Here is a 16279-nt window from a genome sequence, read left to right as displayed (position 1 = left end):
TAGCAAAATATTAACATTACCATGTAGTAAAATACAGTAACATTTGCATGCAAGCAATACCCATCTCTACCTCTCTACACTTGTCTTGAACCTGCTTAATCTTTCAGTTGTGAACTTGTTATCAAACTATTTGGATGGATGGAGCATTGTTGCAGGAAAGCAGCATCCATCATTAGGGACCACCCCTCCCCAATCACCCAAATTATGCTCTTTTCTCGCTGCTGCCGTCAGGCAGAAGGTTTAGGAGTCTCAGGGCTCACACCACCAGGTTCAGGAAGAGTTATTACCCCTCAACCATCAGTCTCTTAAACAAACAGGAGTAACTTCATTCAATTTCAGTTGCCCCACCATTGAAATGTTCCCACAACCTATGGACTCACTTTCAAGGACTCTTCATCTCACATTCTTGATGTTATTGCCTATTTATTTATTATTGTTATTTCTTTTTGTATTTGCACAATTTGTTGCACACTGGTTGAACACCCAAGTTGGTGCAGTCTTTCACTGTTTCTGTTATGGTTATTCTATGGATTTATTGAGTATACCTGTAAGAAAATGCGTCTCAGTGTTGTATATGGTGAATCGGGAGAAAACTTCACTTGCTCCATCATTAATCTGTTCAAACAACCTATGGACTCTCTTTCAAAGGCACCGCACCTCATGTTCTCAATATTTATTGCTTGCTCGCTTGCTTATTTATGTATGTATGTATTTATTTATTTATTAATATTGCTTTCTTTTCCCTTTTTTTGTATTTACATGGTTTGTTGTCTTTTGCACACTAGTTATCCGTCCTATTGGTACAGTCTTTCATTGATTCTATTATAGTTATTGGATTTATTGAGGATGCCACAAGAAAATATATGGTGTATATATTTGCCCACAGAAGACAGAGGGTGGCAGTAGATGGAGTGTATTTTGCCCACTAGTGGCGTTCTGCAGGGGCCCCTGCTCGTTGTGATATTTAGATGAAGAAAATATATGGTTGTATTTGGTGACATATGTACTTTGATAATAAATTTACTTTGAACTTTGACAAGCAGAAATTTCTTCCAACTAGAATGCACAAAACCTTGGGTTCTGGTTTCTTCATACCAAAGTACTTTGTAAATAGAAATAGTTGTTGCTGTGGGAACATCAACAATCAGACCTTTGGTATTACTGTGCTAGTGAATGACTGAAAATTCATGTCTATTTTACACTTACTCAGATGCTGCACAGGTGTGTTTGGTTCCATTGACTTCTGAGCTCAAAATGAGTTGAATATGCACCACCTCTTTTCTGCATTGTTAGTTAATACAGACTGCAATAAAAATATCAAAGTGTTGAGTCTGTTCATAATTTGATTTGCTCAAGATTCCACTTTGCATTTAGCCTTTCTCTACATACCCTGCTTAGTGTCTTTAATGTATAAGCAGTAAAGAACTAAATGTTGTTGGATTTATGAGATGTTATTTATTTAACTGAGCTAATGTACCTTATATTTTTTATTGGGAAAAGTGAAGCTTGCTGCTTTGGACTAGGGAATGCAGCATAGAATATAGAACAGTACAGCACACGATACTGTGCTGACTTTTAAAACTACTCCAAGATCAATCTAGCCATTCCCTCCCACATAGCCTTTCATTTATTTTTTCCATCCATGTGTCTTTCTAAGAGTCTCTTAAATGTCCCTAATGTATCTGCTTCTACCACCATCCCTGGCAGTGTGTTCCATGTAATTACCACACTCTGTGTAACATAAACCTACCTCTGATAAACCCAATACATTGCTCCAATCACCTTAGAAGTATATATAAATTATATATTAGCAATTTCCGCCTGGGAAAAAGGCTTGTCTAAATCTCATTATCTTACACATTTCTGTCAGTTGACCTGTCCACCTCCTCTGTTCCAAAGAGAAAAACCCCAACTGCTCTATTTTTTTCTCATAAGACATGTTCTATAATCCTGGTAAATGTCCTCTGGACCCTCTAAAGCTTCCACAGCTTTCTGTAATGAGGCAACCAGCACTGAACACAACACTTCATGTCTAACCAGAGTTTTATAGAGCTGCAACATTATAACTCAAACCCCTTACTAATGAAGGCCAGTACACCACATGCCTTCTTAACTATCCTTTTGACTTGCATGGCAACTTTCAGGGATCTATAGACTTGGATCCTAGATCCTTCTCTCTGTTCTTCAACACTGCTAAGAATCCTGTCATTAACTTTGTACTCTGCCTTCAAGTCTATCCTTCCAAAGTGTATCACTTTTGCACAGACACTGTGTACAAAGATGCAATTCTATGCAATTCCTTTTGCATAGACACTGTGTACAAAGATGGCAATAGAAGATGCAATTGAAGTAGGAGGAATCTCTTGAAGAGATATTGACCATTGGGCTAAATGGTTTGTTTATGTGGTATGCAATATTAAAAGTGCATCGTTTAAAAAAAAAACAACACTCCATTACCTTTATTGGAAACATCATGTTTCCATGATCCAAGTCTGGAATGTATCCTCCAAACAATGTGATGCCTGCTCTTTTCTTTCCTTTGCCTGTTCTCCCCTATAGGCAACAAAAAACAACTTCCATTGCTTTTGACATGGGGGTGTTAGCAACTGAGGCCTGCTTGAATTGGAATTAGAATTTTGGTCAAACTGATGAAATGATGTAATAAATGGATATGAAGGCACAGTGTGTCTGTCAAAATATAACACCGGGTGCTATACACAGTGCATCAACACCTTATAAAAACAGGTGATTAAACTACACTGGAGTTCAGTTTGGTTGGACAGCCTGGTAAAAGTAATTAAACTGAAACTAGAAACAGAAAGGGAACTTCTTCCAGTACAGAGGCAGAAGTATCGGACAGATGATCCTGAGCGATCAACTTCCGTTCTGGTTCATACACCATGACTCACTATCGTAGAGGTGGAAACTTCTTCCCAAGATCACCTGGTAATGAGCTTTGAGCATAGAAGCTGGAGTCAGGACTTCATCCACAGATATGCATTAGGTTTTAATCTGAACATGGTTACTGCACTTTAAGTATTTAAATTGTGTTGCTATTTAGTTTTTTCATAATTAACAATACATTCAAAAAATTATTTTATAATTTTAGGTATTAAGTTTTGGTGTTTCGATATATTTTATTGGTAAGCCACAGCTGAATACATAATTAATGCTTATATTAATTTTGGGCCATCCACCAACAATATACAGTGTGAGGGGTTGGTTATCTGAGTAAATGCATTGATTGGGAATTTGCATCTAGGGAAAGAAAACATTGTGACTGTCTCTTTTGTCCTGGATTAGCTCAAATGGGAGTCGGAGAGGGGAAGTTGATTGGTCAGTGGTATGGTCCAAATACTGCAGCACAAGTATTGAAGTAAGTATGAATCCTTTCAGCAGCAGCATTTGGAAATCTGGCTAACATTGTGAGAATAAGTGGTGTTCTACAATTATTGAATAATATGCGAAGATGGTGTACCTCTTGCTAATGTGCATCATTTTGAAAATGCTTTCGTTTTGGAGGTAAGAATGTTCTAAAGTGGTTTGGGAATTTTAACCTACAAATACACTAGTGATATTTCACTGGATCTGTATCCAACATTAACTCATAATGCTTAGATAATGTAAAGATTGACTCCATTTACATGCTATAATAATAAATGACTCTTTAGAAGTGGGGTTTATAGTTGCAAAGGTACATACAATGGTGTTAGGTAAAACAGAGCTATTACCCAGGTCAGGCACCAACAGCAGAGAAAATTCAGAATTAACACTTTGGATAATGAACTTCCATCAGATTGGGAACAATTACAAATGAAATACAGTGGTGCTAGAAGGTTTATGAACCCTTAAGAATTGTCTCTATTTCTGCATAAATATGACCTAAAATGTGATCAAATCTTCATGCAAGTCCTAAAAACTAGATAAAGAGAACCCATTAAATAAATAACACAAAAAATATACTTGTTAATTTATTTATTGAGAAAAATAATCCAAAATTACATGTATTTGCTGGGAAAAGTGTGTGAATCTTTTTTTTCAGTAATTGGTACGACCCCCCTTGTACAAATAACTTCAACCAACCATTTCCAGTAACTGTTGATCAATCCGGCACATTGGCTTGAAGGGATTTTAGGAAGCAAATCCTGAAAGCAGCTCCTTTAATCCTCCTTACTAAATCCTCCTTACAAAGCAGCTTCAGCTCAGGGATGTTGGTGGACTTCCTTGCATGAGCTGCTTGCTTCAGGTCCTTCCACCACATTTCTATAGGATTAAGGTCAGGACTTTGACTCAGTCATTCCAAAACGTGAAATTTCTTCTACTTTAACCATTCTTTGGTAGACTGACTTGTGTGTTTAGGGTCGTCGTCTTGCTGCATGACGAAGGGTCTTTTGGATACAATGAAGTCTTTTAAGAGACTCTTAGGTAGATACATGGAGTTTAGAAAAATAGAGGCTATGCGCCAGGGAAATTCTAGGCGGTTTTCTAGAGTAGGTTACATGGTCGGCACAACATTGTGGGCCAAAGGGCCTGTAATGTGCTGTAGATTTCTATGTTAACCCACTTTATTGAGCTTCAGTTCATGGATGGATACCCTGACATTTTCTTGTAGAATTTGCTGGTACAGTTTAGAATTCATGTTCCATCAATGATGGCAAGCTGTCCTGGTCCTGAGGCAGCATCGCAGAACCAAACCATGGCATCTGTGAAATCCCACCGTGTTTCACAGATGGGATTGAGGTTCTTATGCTGGAATGCAGTGTTTGCTTTTGCCAAACATAACACTTCTCATTTAAGCCAAAGAGGTCTATTTTGGACTCATCCTCCACAGAGCATTTTTCTAATAGCTTTCTGGCTTATCCATGTGATCTTTAGCAAACTTTAGACGGGCAGCAATGTTCTTTTTGGAAGAGTAATGGCTTTTTCCTTGCAGTCCTGCCATGCACACCATTGTTGTTCAGTGTTTGAATATTGAATTTCCTCCATCTGCCTGACTGTGGATTAGTGGAGCCCAAAATCTTTAGAAATGGTTTTGTATCCTTTTCCAGCCTGGTGAGCATCAACTTTTTTTCTGAGCTCCTCAGAAATCTCCTTTGATCAAGGCATGGCACATTTCCAAAAACTTGTGTGATGAATATCAGATATTGATATTGAAGACCCAAGTTATGTTATTTAAATAGGGCAGGGCCCCCCCACACCCACTTCTGATTATCATCCCATTGATTGAAACACCTGATTCTAATTTCCTAGAGGCTTACATACTTTTTCCAACAAATACATTCAAAGTTGGATCATTTTTCACAATAAATAAATGAACAAGTATAATGTATAATGTTTTTTGTGTTATTTATTCAATTGTGTTCTCTTTATCTAGTTTTAGGACTTAAGTGAAAATCTGATCACATTTTAGGTCGTATTTATTACAGAAATAGAGAAAATTCAAAAGAGTTCACAAATTTTTTAGCAGTACTGTATGTTTAACATTACGGAGAGAGAAAGAAGTGGAGAGAATGAAAAAGAATCCGTGAAAAGGTGGAGATCAGGTGAGATTGGTTCTGGCCTACAGAGGCCATCAAATCCTAGTAACAGGGCGTATCTGGAGTATCAGTATATAAATAGGAGATGAATGACATCTGAAATTCTAGAAGAGGAGGAAGAAAAGTCAAATCAGCTGGAAAACAAGATTCAAGAAGGGAACAGAGGGTTGTCTGAAACCACTGGATTCATTGTTGAGGCCTGAGGACTGTAATGTCCCAGTTAAGGTTGTTGCTCTTGCGTTGAGCTTCATTAAATGATGTAGGAGGCTAAGGACAAGGCAAGAGTGAGCAGGGGAATGAAGTGACAACTAACTGGAAGTTGAGGACCACCGTTTCTGATTGGATGAATGGTCTGTTCAGCCAGCTATACTAGAGTTGGAATTGACCATTTGAAGTGATCTACATGATGCTGTCTTTGTTGTGTGTGTGCTTATTTGTTTTTCATGACTCACACTAAATAAGAATATTAATTTTGTTAGGAAGCTGACATTTTTTGACAACTGGAGCTCACTGGCAGTTCACGTGGCGATGGATAACACAGTAATAATTGACAGCATCAGTGAGTATTACCACAGAATGAATCTGCAATATTCTGTATTTCTGCCACCATCCTGAGTTTGCGCTGTTATTTACTACTATTTCTGATGGGGCGGCAGAGGCAGGGTGGTTGCAGGTGCAACCCCAATTCAGAATCTTTCAAATGAGGTTTTAAACTTGGGCATTGCCTGCTGTTCCTGTGATCAGGGGAGCAATATTTGAGGAAAAGCTTGCCTTGCAAACTGTTATTACAGATCAAATCATTACAGTGCATTGAGGTAGAAGAAAATGAAATAATAACAATACAAAATAAAGTGCAAAGGCTACAGAAAAAGTGATGTGCAGGTGAACAATAAAGTGCAAGGTGGATTGTGAGGTCTCATCGTACAAGAGGTCTGTTCACAAGTCTGATAACAGCATGATAGCAACTGTACTTGAGCCTGGTGGTACATGCTTTCAGGCTTTTGTATTTTTTGCCCAAAAGGAGAGGGAAGAAGAGAGAACAGCCAGAGTGTTTGGGGTCTTTTGATAATGCTGGCTGTTTACTGAGGTGTAGGGTATAGAATGAGCCTTTTATGTTTTGTTTTCCCAGAAATTAATTGAAAGAAAAACACTGGAGCCCAGGAGAACATGTATGCTTAGTTTTTACTTTAGTGAGCCACGTACATATGGCGTGGTGGTGTAATTCACATATTTTGTACTTATAACCTGTAATGAATTATGTAAACCATGAAACTACTCAATCTGCTGATCTGTCCCAGGCCACCAGACAAAGCCTGTGCTTTCACCTTGACCACACCTAAATGACTGGCATGTAGCTCCTCCAACACTTTAGCTCTGTGCTTTAGCACTTTAGCTCAATCCCCACATAAGGCAACCTCGGTCAAGGGCAAGTTCATCCTATTGCTGGTAGAAATGGGGGAACTGGAATTTCTGCTGTACATTTCAGCAATTTTGGGTGGCCATGTTGACCTGAGACAGTGTGGGGTCTTTTCTAGTTTCCCCGGATCATCTCTGCCAAAACAGGGAGATTTTTGATTTGCATTAGGGAGAATATGTCAAGGGAAGTGTCTTGTAAAATTTCCAGGTATTTATTTTTCCAACAATCCATCAGCATTTCCATGGTTAGTTGTCCTCTTGAATTGGATCTTCTAATTGTGTTCTCCAAGAAACAGAGACAATCTCTGCATTTGTGCTTCCGCTGTTAGTGGAACTCCCTTCTGTGGATTGAAAATGGACACCAATGGTTAATAATCAGTAATGAGGGTAAACTCTCTCCCATACAAGTACACCCCAAACCATTTCCAATGCCTCTCTGTGCATAGTTTTTCTCTGCAATGGCGAGGGAACATGATACAAAGGTGTTCACTTTCATCAGTGACATGACTGCACCTATACCAGAGGGCAAGGTGTCACAGGCAAGCTTCACTGGGCAACGTAGATCATAATGTGTGAGTACAGTGTCTGACGTCACCATTTCCTTTACCTTTTGGAAAGCCACCTTACACTGCTTTGTTCATTGCCATTTCTTCCCGATTTATAGTAATGAGTTCAAGGGATGGAGCACAGTAGCCAGGTTTGTCAGGAAGCCGTTTTATTTGGTGACATATTCTAAAATGGACCTTAACAGTGATACGTCCTTTGGCCTTGAAGTATCAACCACTGCTTGAAGTTTCTCAGCACACTTCTGTGATCTTTGTGCAGCGATGGTGTGACCCGAGTAAGCGATGTTTGGATTAAAGAATTCTCACTTGTTGCATTGTGCTCTGAGCCCATAATCTTCAAATCTTTTTAACACTGCTTTGAAATTTTGGAGGTATTCCTTGTCATCCTCACTGGTAACAGTGATGTAACTCGGAGTGCCTGGACAGCTGTGCAGCACCTGGTCTGTAGTTTACTACCAGATTGCAGGTGCAGATGCTACTCCAAAAATAAGCCTATTATAGCGATAAAGCTCTCTGTGAGTGTTTATGGTGAGAAACACTGTGGAGATAATTCTGAGGCTTTAAAAGACACTAGTCAGGCTGCAACTGGTGTATTGTCAACAGCTTTGGGCCCCATATCTCAGAAAGAGTGTGTTGTCATTGGAGAGAGTCCAGATGAGTTTCACGACGACGATTCCGGGAATGAAGGGGTTAACGTATGAGGAGCGCTTAGGCCTGTTCTCACAGGAATTTAGAAGAACGCAGGGGCGGAGGGGGGGTGGTTCTCATTGAAACCTACCAAATGTTAAAAGTACTAAATAGGGTGGATGTGGAGAGGAAGTTTCCTGTGGTGGGGGTATCCAGAACTAGAAGACACAGCCTCAAAATTGAGGGGCAACCTTTTAGAACATAGATAAAGAGGATTTTTTTTGGCCAAAGTAATGAATCTGTGGATTGCTCTTTCACAGACTGAGGTGGAGACCAAGTCTGTGGGCATAGTTAAAGTGGAAGTTGATAGTTTCCTGATTGGTCAGGACATCAAAGTTTATGGCGTGAAAGCAGGTGTATGGGCTTGAATGGGATCCAGGATCAGCCAAGGCGGAGTAGACTCAATGGACTGACTGGCCTAATTCTGCTCCTGTGTCTTATGGACTTTTTTCCATCTCCTTCTGTAGGTAGACCTTTGCTGAAGTGATTTCCTCTAGAAAGGTTTGCAGAGATGTCTTCTGTCCTGCACAGAGGGTATTAACTTACTTTCAGTACTGGGTTGAAGGTGACCTTAAAATCACCATAGAACATGACAGACCCATCCTTCTTGGCTACTGGGACCACTGGCGTTGCTCATGGGCTCCAGTCAGTCTTGGAAAGAATTCCTTCAGATTCCATGTTATCAAACAAGCTGACTACTTTATCTCAGACAGTATGAACCAGACGGGCTTTGTAAATCTTGGGTGTGGCATTTTCAGTTTTCCAATGCCATCTTTGAACACTTATGTGGCATGCAAATATGGTAGATGGATCTCCAATCAGATTGTAGTTGATTCAGCCAATCTTGGCCCTACAATGCTGACCCTCCTCATTTTGCCACAGACAAGCCCAAAGTGACTTGTTGGTGGTTGTTATGAATGGCATTCCCACTGGAGTTATTTTTTGTCCAGTATAAATTCTTAGTTGGATATTTGCAGACTTCACCTCAGTATCATTGAAATGCCATTCAAACTCATTTTGTGGAATGACTGAAACAGCCAAGCGGCATTGAATTGACATTGTAAGTCTTAAGACTACCCAATCCTGTGTCAATCTCCTCATTACCAGATTTTTGATCAACAGCGTGTAGATTAGCGCTATTTTGAAACTGCAACTTTTTATCTTTTTCTCTTCCCTGTTAGTCTTCCCTGTTCCCTTCCTACATTTATCTTTGTCTGCCTGACATGCTCTTTGAATGTGTCCTACATTTTCTGCAAGTTTCGTCTTTAAACATGCAGTGGTATGGTGCATGTGAGCCCCTGTCGTAATGGTAATGCAGTTTGTTTGGTCAGGCAAGTTTCTGTTTGGACATTACAATTTTGTTTACACTCACTTTCATTCTCGACTGCATTTCTGTCTGCTGTTTCCATTGATACGGCTAATTCAACCACTCAAAATTTTAAGTGTGAGTGTGCTTCAGTTAGGAGCCATTTTGGAATGCTTTCTTGTAAGATTCCACAAGCTAAACGATTTCTCAGTGCATCATTAAGTCCATTACCGAACTGACAATCTCTTCAATTCAGCCATACAATTCAGTGTAATGGATCCACTCCCCCCTCCGTTTGATTCCGCTTATGAACTCTGAGGTATTCTGCAGTCAACAATTGTCATGGTTCTAAATATTCCTGCATTACTTTCATGATACCTCCAATGCTTATTTCAGCTGGTTTGGTCGAGGCAGTTAAACTTTATGTAAACTGTATGCTCTTCCACCGATTGCGCTCTGCAAAACTGTCACTCATTTCTCATTGGCCATTTCATTTGCTTCAAAGTACTGCCCAATTTGTTCAGTATATTTTATCCAGTTATCTTTTGTGCATTTGAATGCACCTATCTCTCTGATATAGCCAGCCATTTTATTATTTATTATTACCATCATTTGGTATTCACTCTTTATGAATATGTGAATTTTGTCCACTTCCTGCCTTTTTTTTAAACGACTTTCTGTTCCCCATTCTGAAGGAAAAAAAAGTGCTGCTCGTTTTAAAAATTCAGATGTCTCTTTATCTCCTTCTGGAGAAAAATACAGGACAGGCTGCACTTTTCTTAAAACTTGAACGCCTCGCTTTGCTTTAACAGGTAGGTAGTTGAGTTCATTTTAAAACGTACTCATCACCACTGTTGTGTTTTGTAACTCCAGAAGCTCATAGGAAGAAAAACATGGGAGCATGGGAGAATGTGTACACTTAGTTTTTACTAGAGTAAGGCACACACATAAGGCATGGTGGCATAATGTCATGTGCCATTCGCATACTTTGTACATATAACTTGTAATGAATTATGTAAACAACAAAGAATGCTTACTCAAACAAAATATTTACAATTTTACTGAAATATTAATTACACAACAGAGTCCGTGGAGAGGAGGCTGGTTTCCACGATGTGATGAACTGTGCCTACAACTGTCTGCAATTTTTTCCGGGTATGTGCAGAGCAGTTGTCATACCAAGCTATTATGCATCCAGGTGCAATGCTTTCTATGGTGCAGCAATAAGAATTGGCAAGCATCGATGGGGACATGCCAAATTTCTTTGGAGGTAAAGAAATTTACTTCCTGCTGTGGAGGTAAAGGTGTTGTTGAGCTTTCATGGCCTGTTATTGACATGGTTGGACCAGGACAGGTAGATGTTCACTCCTAGGAACTTGTAACTCTCAATCGGGAGTCCTGACAGCCCCACTGAATCCTGGGAGTCAGTGCCTCCCTCTGCAACTGGATCCTTGACTTCCTGACTAACAGGCCACAATCAGTAAGGATGGGCAGCAGTACTCTGTTACAATGGTGCTCCACAAGGTTGCACCCTCAGCTTCCCACTCTACTCCCCGCACAGTCGTGACTCTGCTCTAACTCCATCTACACAGTGGCCGTACCTCAAATAACGATAAGTCATAGTTCAGGAAGCTCTCAACCCTCTTAACCTTAGCCAGGTTGATATAGACAGAAGCGCGTGTACTGCCCCCCTTCCTGGAGTCAGTGACCAGCCCTTCTGTTGACATTGAGGGAAAGGTTGTCCAGTTGCAGAGGGAGGCATTGACTGCCAGGATCCAGACATTGGTGAAGAGTTTGCATGGATTTATGGTGGTATAGTATTGAAGTCGAAGCTGTAGTCAGTAGACTGCCAGAGCTATAGTCGTGGACCTATTTCGGCAGTTGGCAAATTCTGGTGGGTTAAGGTTGTTGGAAGGCTGGAGTTGATCCATGACCAGCCTTTCAAAGCACTTCATGATGTTAGATGTCAGAGCCATTGGGCAGTATTTTTTTTAAAGTAGATTATCGTGTTTTAAAGTCTTAAAGCAAAAGGTAACAACAGCCTAAAACAGGGACAGGTTAAAATGTCTGCAAATACCCCTGATACTGTTGCACGCAGGAGCCAAAGGCACAGCTGGGGTCACCATCCAGGCCACATGCCCTCTGAGAAACTGATCTTAAATCTGCGACATTACTGTAGATACAGGTGATCACGTACCCGTTCCCCTGTGTTCAAAATGTATATCAAATGCATTGTTCATCGGGAAGGATGTGCTGTTGTTCGCATGCTGTCTGACTTTGTTTTATAGTATGTGACCCCAATTGTTGTCAAATAATTCATCCAACTGTTTGTGACTGAATCCTGTTACATCCATACATGTCTGCAGACTCCCTGGATAAGTTAGTGCACTTCACATTCTGTTGTAGGTGAAACATTATGAAACTTATGTCAGTGATCTTTCAGTGATTCCCTGCTCAGGTTGAAGGGAGAGAGTCCAAGCCTTGTACCTCCATGTAGGTATTTGTTACTAAACATTATTTCTTATTGCCCATTTTCTCTTTGTTTCTTTTATCTATATTAATTAAAGAAACTCTTTATGCAAATACGTATCTTGGTGTAATTCCCTCTTGCTAGTGCTGGGAATATAGCCTACATAGTCATAAATCTAAATGCTAAACAAATGCTAAGGTATTATGACCTTAAGAAGGGCTTAATTTTGTTTTTTAAGTCACGCACTGGCTGTGGGCACAGCTGACAGGGCCCTTGTAAAATTGGAGGTTTGTCACTTCAACTCTTGTAGATTCCCAAGTACTCTATCCAGGAACAGAAAAAGAAGAACGCTATACTTTTCCAAGTCTGCAAAGGGATTTGGAGTGAGCTGTCTTGTAACAAAACCATGGGTTGACAGGTTACTGCAGGCACTGTGCATCGATGGGGGAGGGGCTGAATGGGATGCCAGTCAAGCAGAGTACTTTATCTAGGATGTTATTGAGACTACAGATGCTCGAATGGTGAGTAACTCAGCGGGTTGGCCAGTACCTGTGGAGGGAAATGAACTGTAAGCATTTTGTATGAAAACCCTTTATCAGAACTGAAAGAGTAGGGGGAAGATGGCCAGTATTAAGAGGTGAGGGGAAATAGGATGGAGTAAGAGCTGGTAGATCGAGGTGAGTGGGATGATAGGCAGATAGGAGGCAACAAAGGACTGCAGATGATAGGAAAGGAAGGTGGATCGTGTAACCAGGTAACTGATAACAATTGGGGTGGGGGGAGGGCTTGGGAGTGTCATTGTGGCAAGCGAAGCACTTTCAGTCAGACACCTAACATGCCTTGTGGTTGGTAGAAAGTCAAAGATGAATTACTCATGTTTAATCAGTGTTTCTAACCTGATTTTAAGAAAACCGTTAAATAAAGCTGGTTAAGTATTACACTTGTTTCTTTGTAACAGCTTCTCCCTTTTTGAAAGCCACTATTTCACACTTTGCTTTGTAATAGAGATGCTATGCCAGTCTGAAAGTGCGTATGGAGGGGCGGCAGCAGCGTTCCCTCAAGCCGATGGGCCAAGACGGTTCAATGGGTATCCGTCAGGTGCAGACTCCTCAGAAGATGCATTGTCATGGAAACCGTTAGTATTGCTAATACCCCTGAGGCTCGGACTCAGTGAGATCAACGAAGCATACATCAAAACACTAAAGGTACAGTTTGGTTTGCTCCCTGGTATTCCTGCCTCAAAGGTATATGGAACAAAGCAAATGATTGCAACTGCCCCACAAAGCTCTTGTGTTGATTTTGGAAAACCATTGCATTTAGTATGCCTGCAGTCTTTTAACAGAGCTGACCTCACCATAATCTCCCAAAGCCTCTCTTCCTCTGTCCTGCCAGGTGAGATTGTCCTCACCTGGTTTATTATTATCTATCCACACTGAGCCAGGAAATGCAATATCATCTTTCCCTACTCTCCAGTGTTATCTTTCACCACCACCTCCTGAGCAGAAAGCTTCCACCTCACCTCTCCCAACAAAAGGATCTGGCTTTAATTTTCTATTTCTCATCCACAACATCATCCAGATACAACTCTTCTAGATGACACCCAGTTCCATGTCACCAATCAATTCACTGCTTTGTCTGATGTCCAGCCCAGGGTAAGCAGAAATACTGGAATACTGGCTTCAAACCACATGGGGAATTCAGTTCCATAGCCACTGATTCCATCTATCTCCCTGGTCATTGCTTGACCTTCAATCAGACCGTTACACCCCTGTGTCAAGCTGCAAACTCTATGTCCTTTCTGTGGGTCAAGACCACCTAATTCCACCGGCAGATCATCTCTGCCCTCACCTCAGTTCTTCTTTTGTGTAAGTACGTACCCATGAATGGCTTTGTTTCAGGACATGACTATTCTGATGTATTTCTGGCAGATAACCATCTTCCACTTCCTATAAACAGCAGATCACCCTATTCCCTGCTAACATCTCCTAATTCTCACTGCTCACAAATCCATTTACCCATGGCCCTGCGCTTATCCACAACGTGCTGGTTTTTCAAAGCCTCATTTTCAAACTCTTACTGTTTTTTTTCAAATAACTTACCCAGATCTGAAAATTTCTCCGGCTCTATAACCTTCCAGATTATATGCTTTCCTTCATCTCCGGCCACTTTCACCTCCCTGACGTTTTAATCAATCCACCATTATCTTTAATTGCCTAATGCCTGGCCTTGGGAATTCACTAAACTTCTCTACCCCCTTTCCTTCTTCGAGACTTTTCTGCTATAATACTTCTTTGCATGATCATTTCCTTCTGTTCTTTAGCCCATGCTCCCTCCTTGGTACTGCATCTGTTCCATTCTTTTCTCTTTCAGAAATGCTTTATGTTGCCACAGTCTCTAGGAGTCATTGGTGGAAAGCCAAACAGTGCCCATTATTTCATCGGCTATGTAGGTCAGTAATTAATGAAATGTATCTTTATTCCTGTTATCTCTAAATGGCTGCGGTAGTTTTTAGTAAATTAAAAATATTAATAATGAATAGTTTACGGTATGTATGAAGGTAAGTGATAGGCATGTCAGATAATGGCCTCGTGGGATAAGGAACAGTGGATAATGGGCAACAAATAAAACTGCAGATGCCCTAGAATTGAAAATAAAAATTGGGACAGGAGATTGTTACCGAATGGTTTCTAACTACTGCTAGACACAACACTGGTTCGAGTGAACAGTCTTTAAATAGCGTCAGTTGTGTGTGTTTGAGTTCAAAAAGCATCGATTTTTGTCACTGATAGTTGGCAAGAGATAAGCAACGAGACAATTCAGAACTGTTTTGCTTGCAGCAGTTTCAAGCAATCGTGCTTGGAGCTGCCAGAAAAGGCTGGAAGTGAAAATGAAGCAATTTCACTACTTCAACAAGTTAGAAACCACAAAGAATTTGAAGGTATCTTCAAAGTTTCTACTTTGAAGCAAACATCTTGAATATTATAATGAAGAGTTATAGAAAAGTATAGCACAGAAGCAGGCAGGCCCTTTGGCCCATCTGGACCATGCCGAACCATTGAAACTGTCTAATCATCCTGCACTAATAGAGTCATAGTAAACAAAGATTTGGAGAATGCAGTCATCGACAGGTTTGTATAGAGACAGTCCATTATCTGCACTAGGTGTCTGTGCTGATTTTATTCATTTACAGTCAAAGCACGAAGCTGATGGATTCCTCCACCAATAAGTATTAGGAACTAATACACAGTTTTACAGTACTGCAGTCGTATTGGTAGTGTTCTAATTTGTTCTGTATTTCATTTAAATACATAATTTCTTACTCAGTTTGTCTGTTTTATTTTTTAACTATTTTCATGAAACTGGTTAATTAGACAGCTGCTTAATTGGGCCAAAGGTACTGGTATCGATGTGTTCCCATTAACCAGAAACCAGAATTTACAAAATACTTGAAATTTCAAAGAAATAATAATGATAATTAAATAAGTAATAAATATTGAGAACATGAGAAGAGTTCTTGAAAATGAGTCCATTGGTTGTGGGAGTATTCCATTGATGGAGCAAGTGAAGTTGAGTGAAGGTATCCCTTTGGTTCAGGAGCCTGATGGTTGAGGGGTAACAACTGTTCCCGAACCTGGTGGTACCTTCTTCCCAGTGGCGGTAGCAGGAAGGGAGGAGTCCCAGGTGATGTGGGTCCCTGATGCTTTCCTGCAACAGTGTTTCATGTAGATGTCCTCAGTGGTTGAGAGGGCTTTATCCGTGATGGTCTAGGCTGAATCCACTACTTTTTGTAGGATTTTACATTCAAGGGCATTGGGTGTTTCCATACCAAACTAATGCAGCCAGTCAGCATACTCTCCACTAGACATTTGTAGAAGTTTGTCAAAGTTTTAGATGTCATGCTGAATCTTCACAAACTTATAAGGAAGTGGAGGTGCTGCCATACTTTTATTTGCAATTGCACTAATGTGCTGGGCAGGTCCCCCAAAATAACAACACCTAGGAATTTAAAGTTGCTGACCCTCTCCACCTCTGGTCCTTCGATGAGGACTGGCTCGTGGGCCTCTGGTTTTCCTCTCCTGAAACCTATAATTAACTTCTTGGTCTTGCTGACACTGAATATAATGTCTGTGAATTTAACACTGGGGCCCTTAATCTTGTGGCAATATAGCATTAAAGCCCACAATGTTTTAATGAACAAGTTACTCACTCACACTAATCATCTCATTGTCCCTTCCACAAATAATGACTTGTTGCAATTCTGTGACTAGGTTAATTTCAACTAGATACAGCAAACCAT

At 40.4% G+C, this 16279-nt stretch overlaps 2 protein-coding genes across 4 annotated transcripts in view; one reads left to right on the top strand and one right to left on the bottom strand.

The window, feature by feature from the left end:
- The window catches only part of atg4b (autophagy related 4B, cysteine peptidase), a 70973-nt gene that overhangs the window by 43032 nt on the left and 11662 nt on the right, over positions 1-16279 (top strand). For all 3 annotated transcript variants that reach the window (XM_073040574.1, XM_073040573.1, XM_073040575.1), the window contains 4 exons: positions 3304-3376; positions 6017-6096; positions 12988-13187; positions 14353-14431. In XM_073040574.1, the coding sequence (XP_072896675.1) occupies positions 3304-3376; positions 6017-6096; positions 12988-13187; positions 14353-14431 (432 nt within the window). The remainder of the gene's footprint in view (positions 1-3303; positions 3377-6016; positions 6097-12987; positions 13188-14352; positions 14432-16279) is intronic.
- Positions 6701-16279, bottom strand: part of dtymk (deoxythymidylate kinase (thymidylate kinase)) — a 51074-nt gene continuing 41495 nt past the window's right edge. The window contains exon 5 of the mRNA XM_073040583.1: positions 6701-7294. Coding sequence (XP_072896684.1) covers positions 7226-7294 — 69 coding nt within the window. The 3' untranslated portion in view covers positions 6701-7225. The remainder of the gene's footprint in view (positions 7295-16279) is intronic.

The sequence above is a fragment of the Hemitrygon akajei genome, chromosome 3 (genome assembly GCF_048418815.1).
Source record: "Hemitrygon akajei chromosome 3, sHemAka1.3, whole genome shotgun sequence".
Taxonomy (NCBI): domain Eukaryota; kingdom Metazoa; phylum Chordata; class Chondrichthyes; order Myliobatiformes; family Dasyatidae; genus Hemitrygon; species Hemitrygon akajei.
The sequence above is the reverse complement of the archived record's forward strand: the minus strand, read 5'-3'. Positions and strand labels throughout refer to the sequence as shown.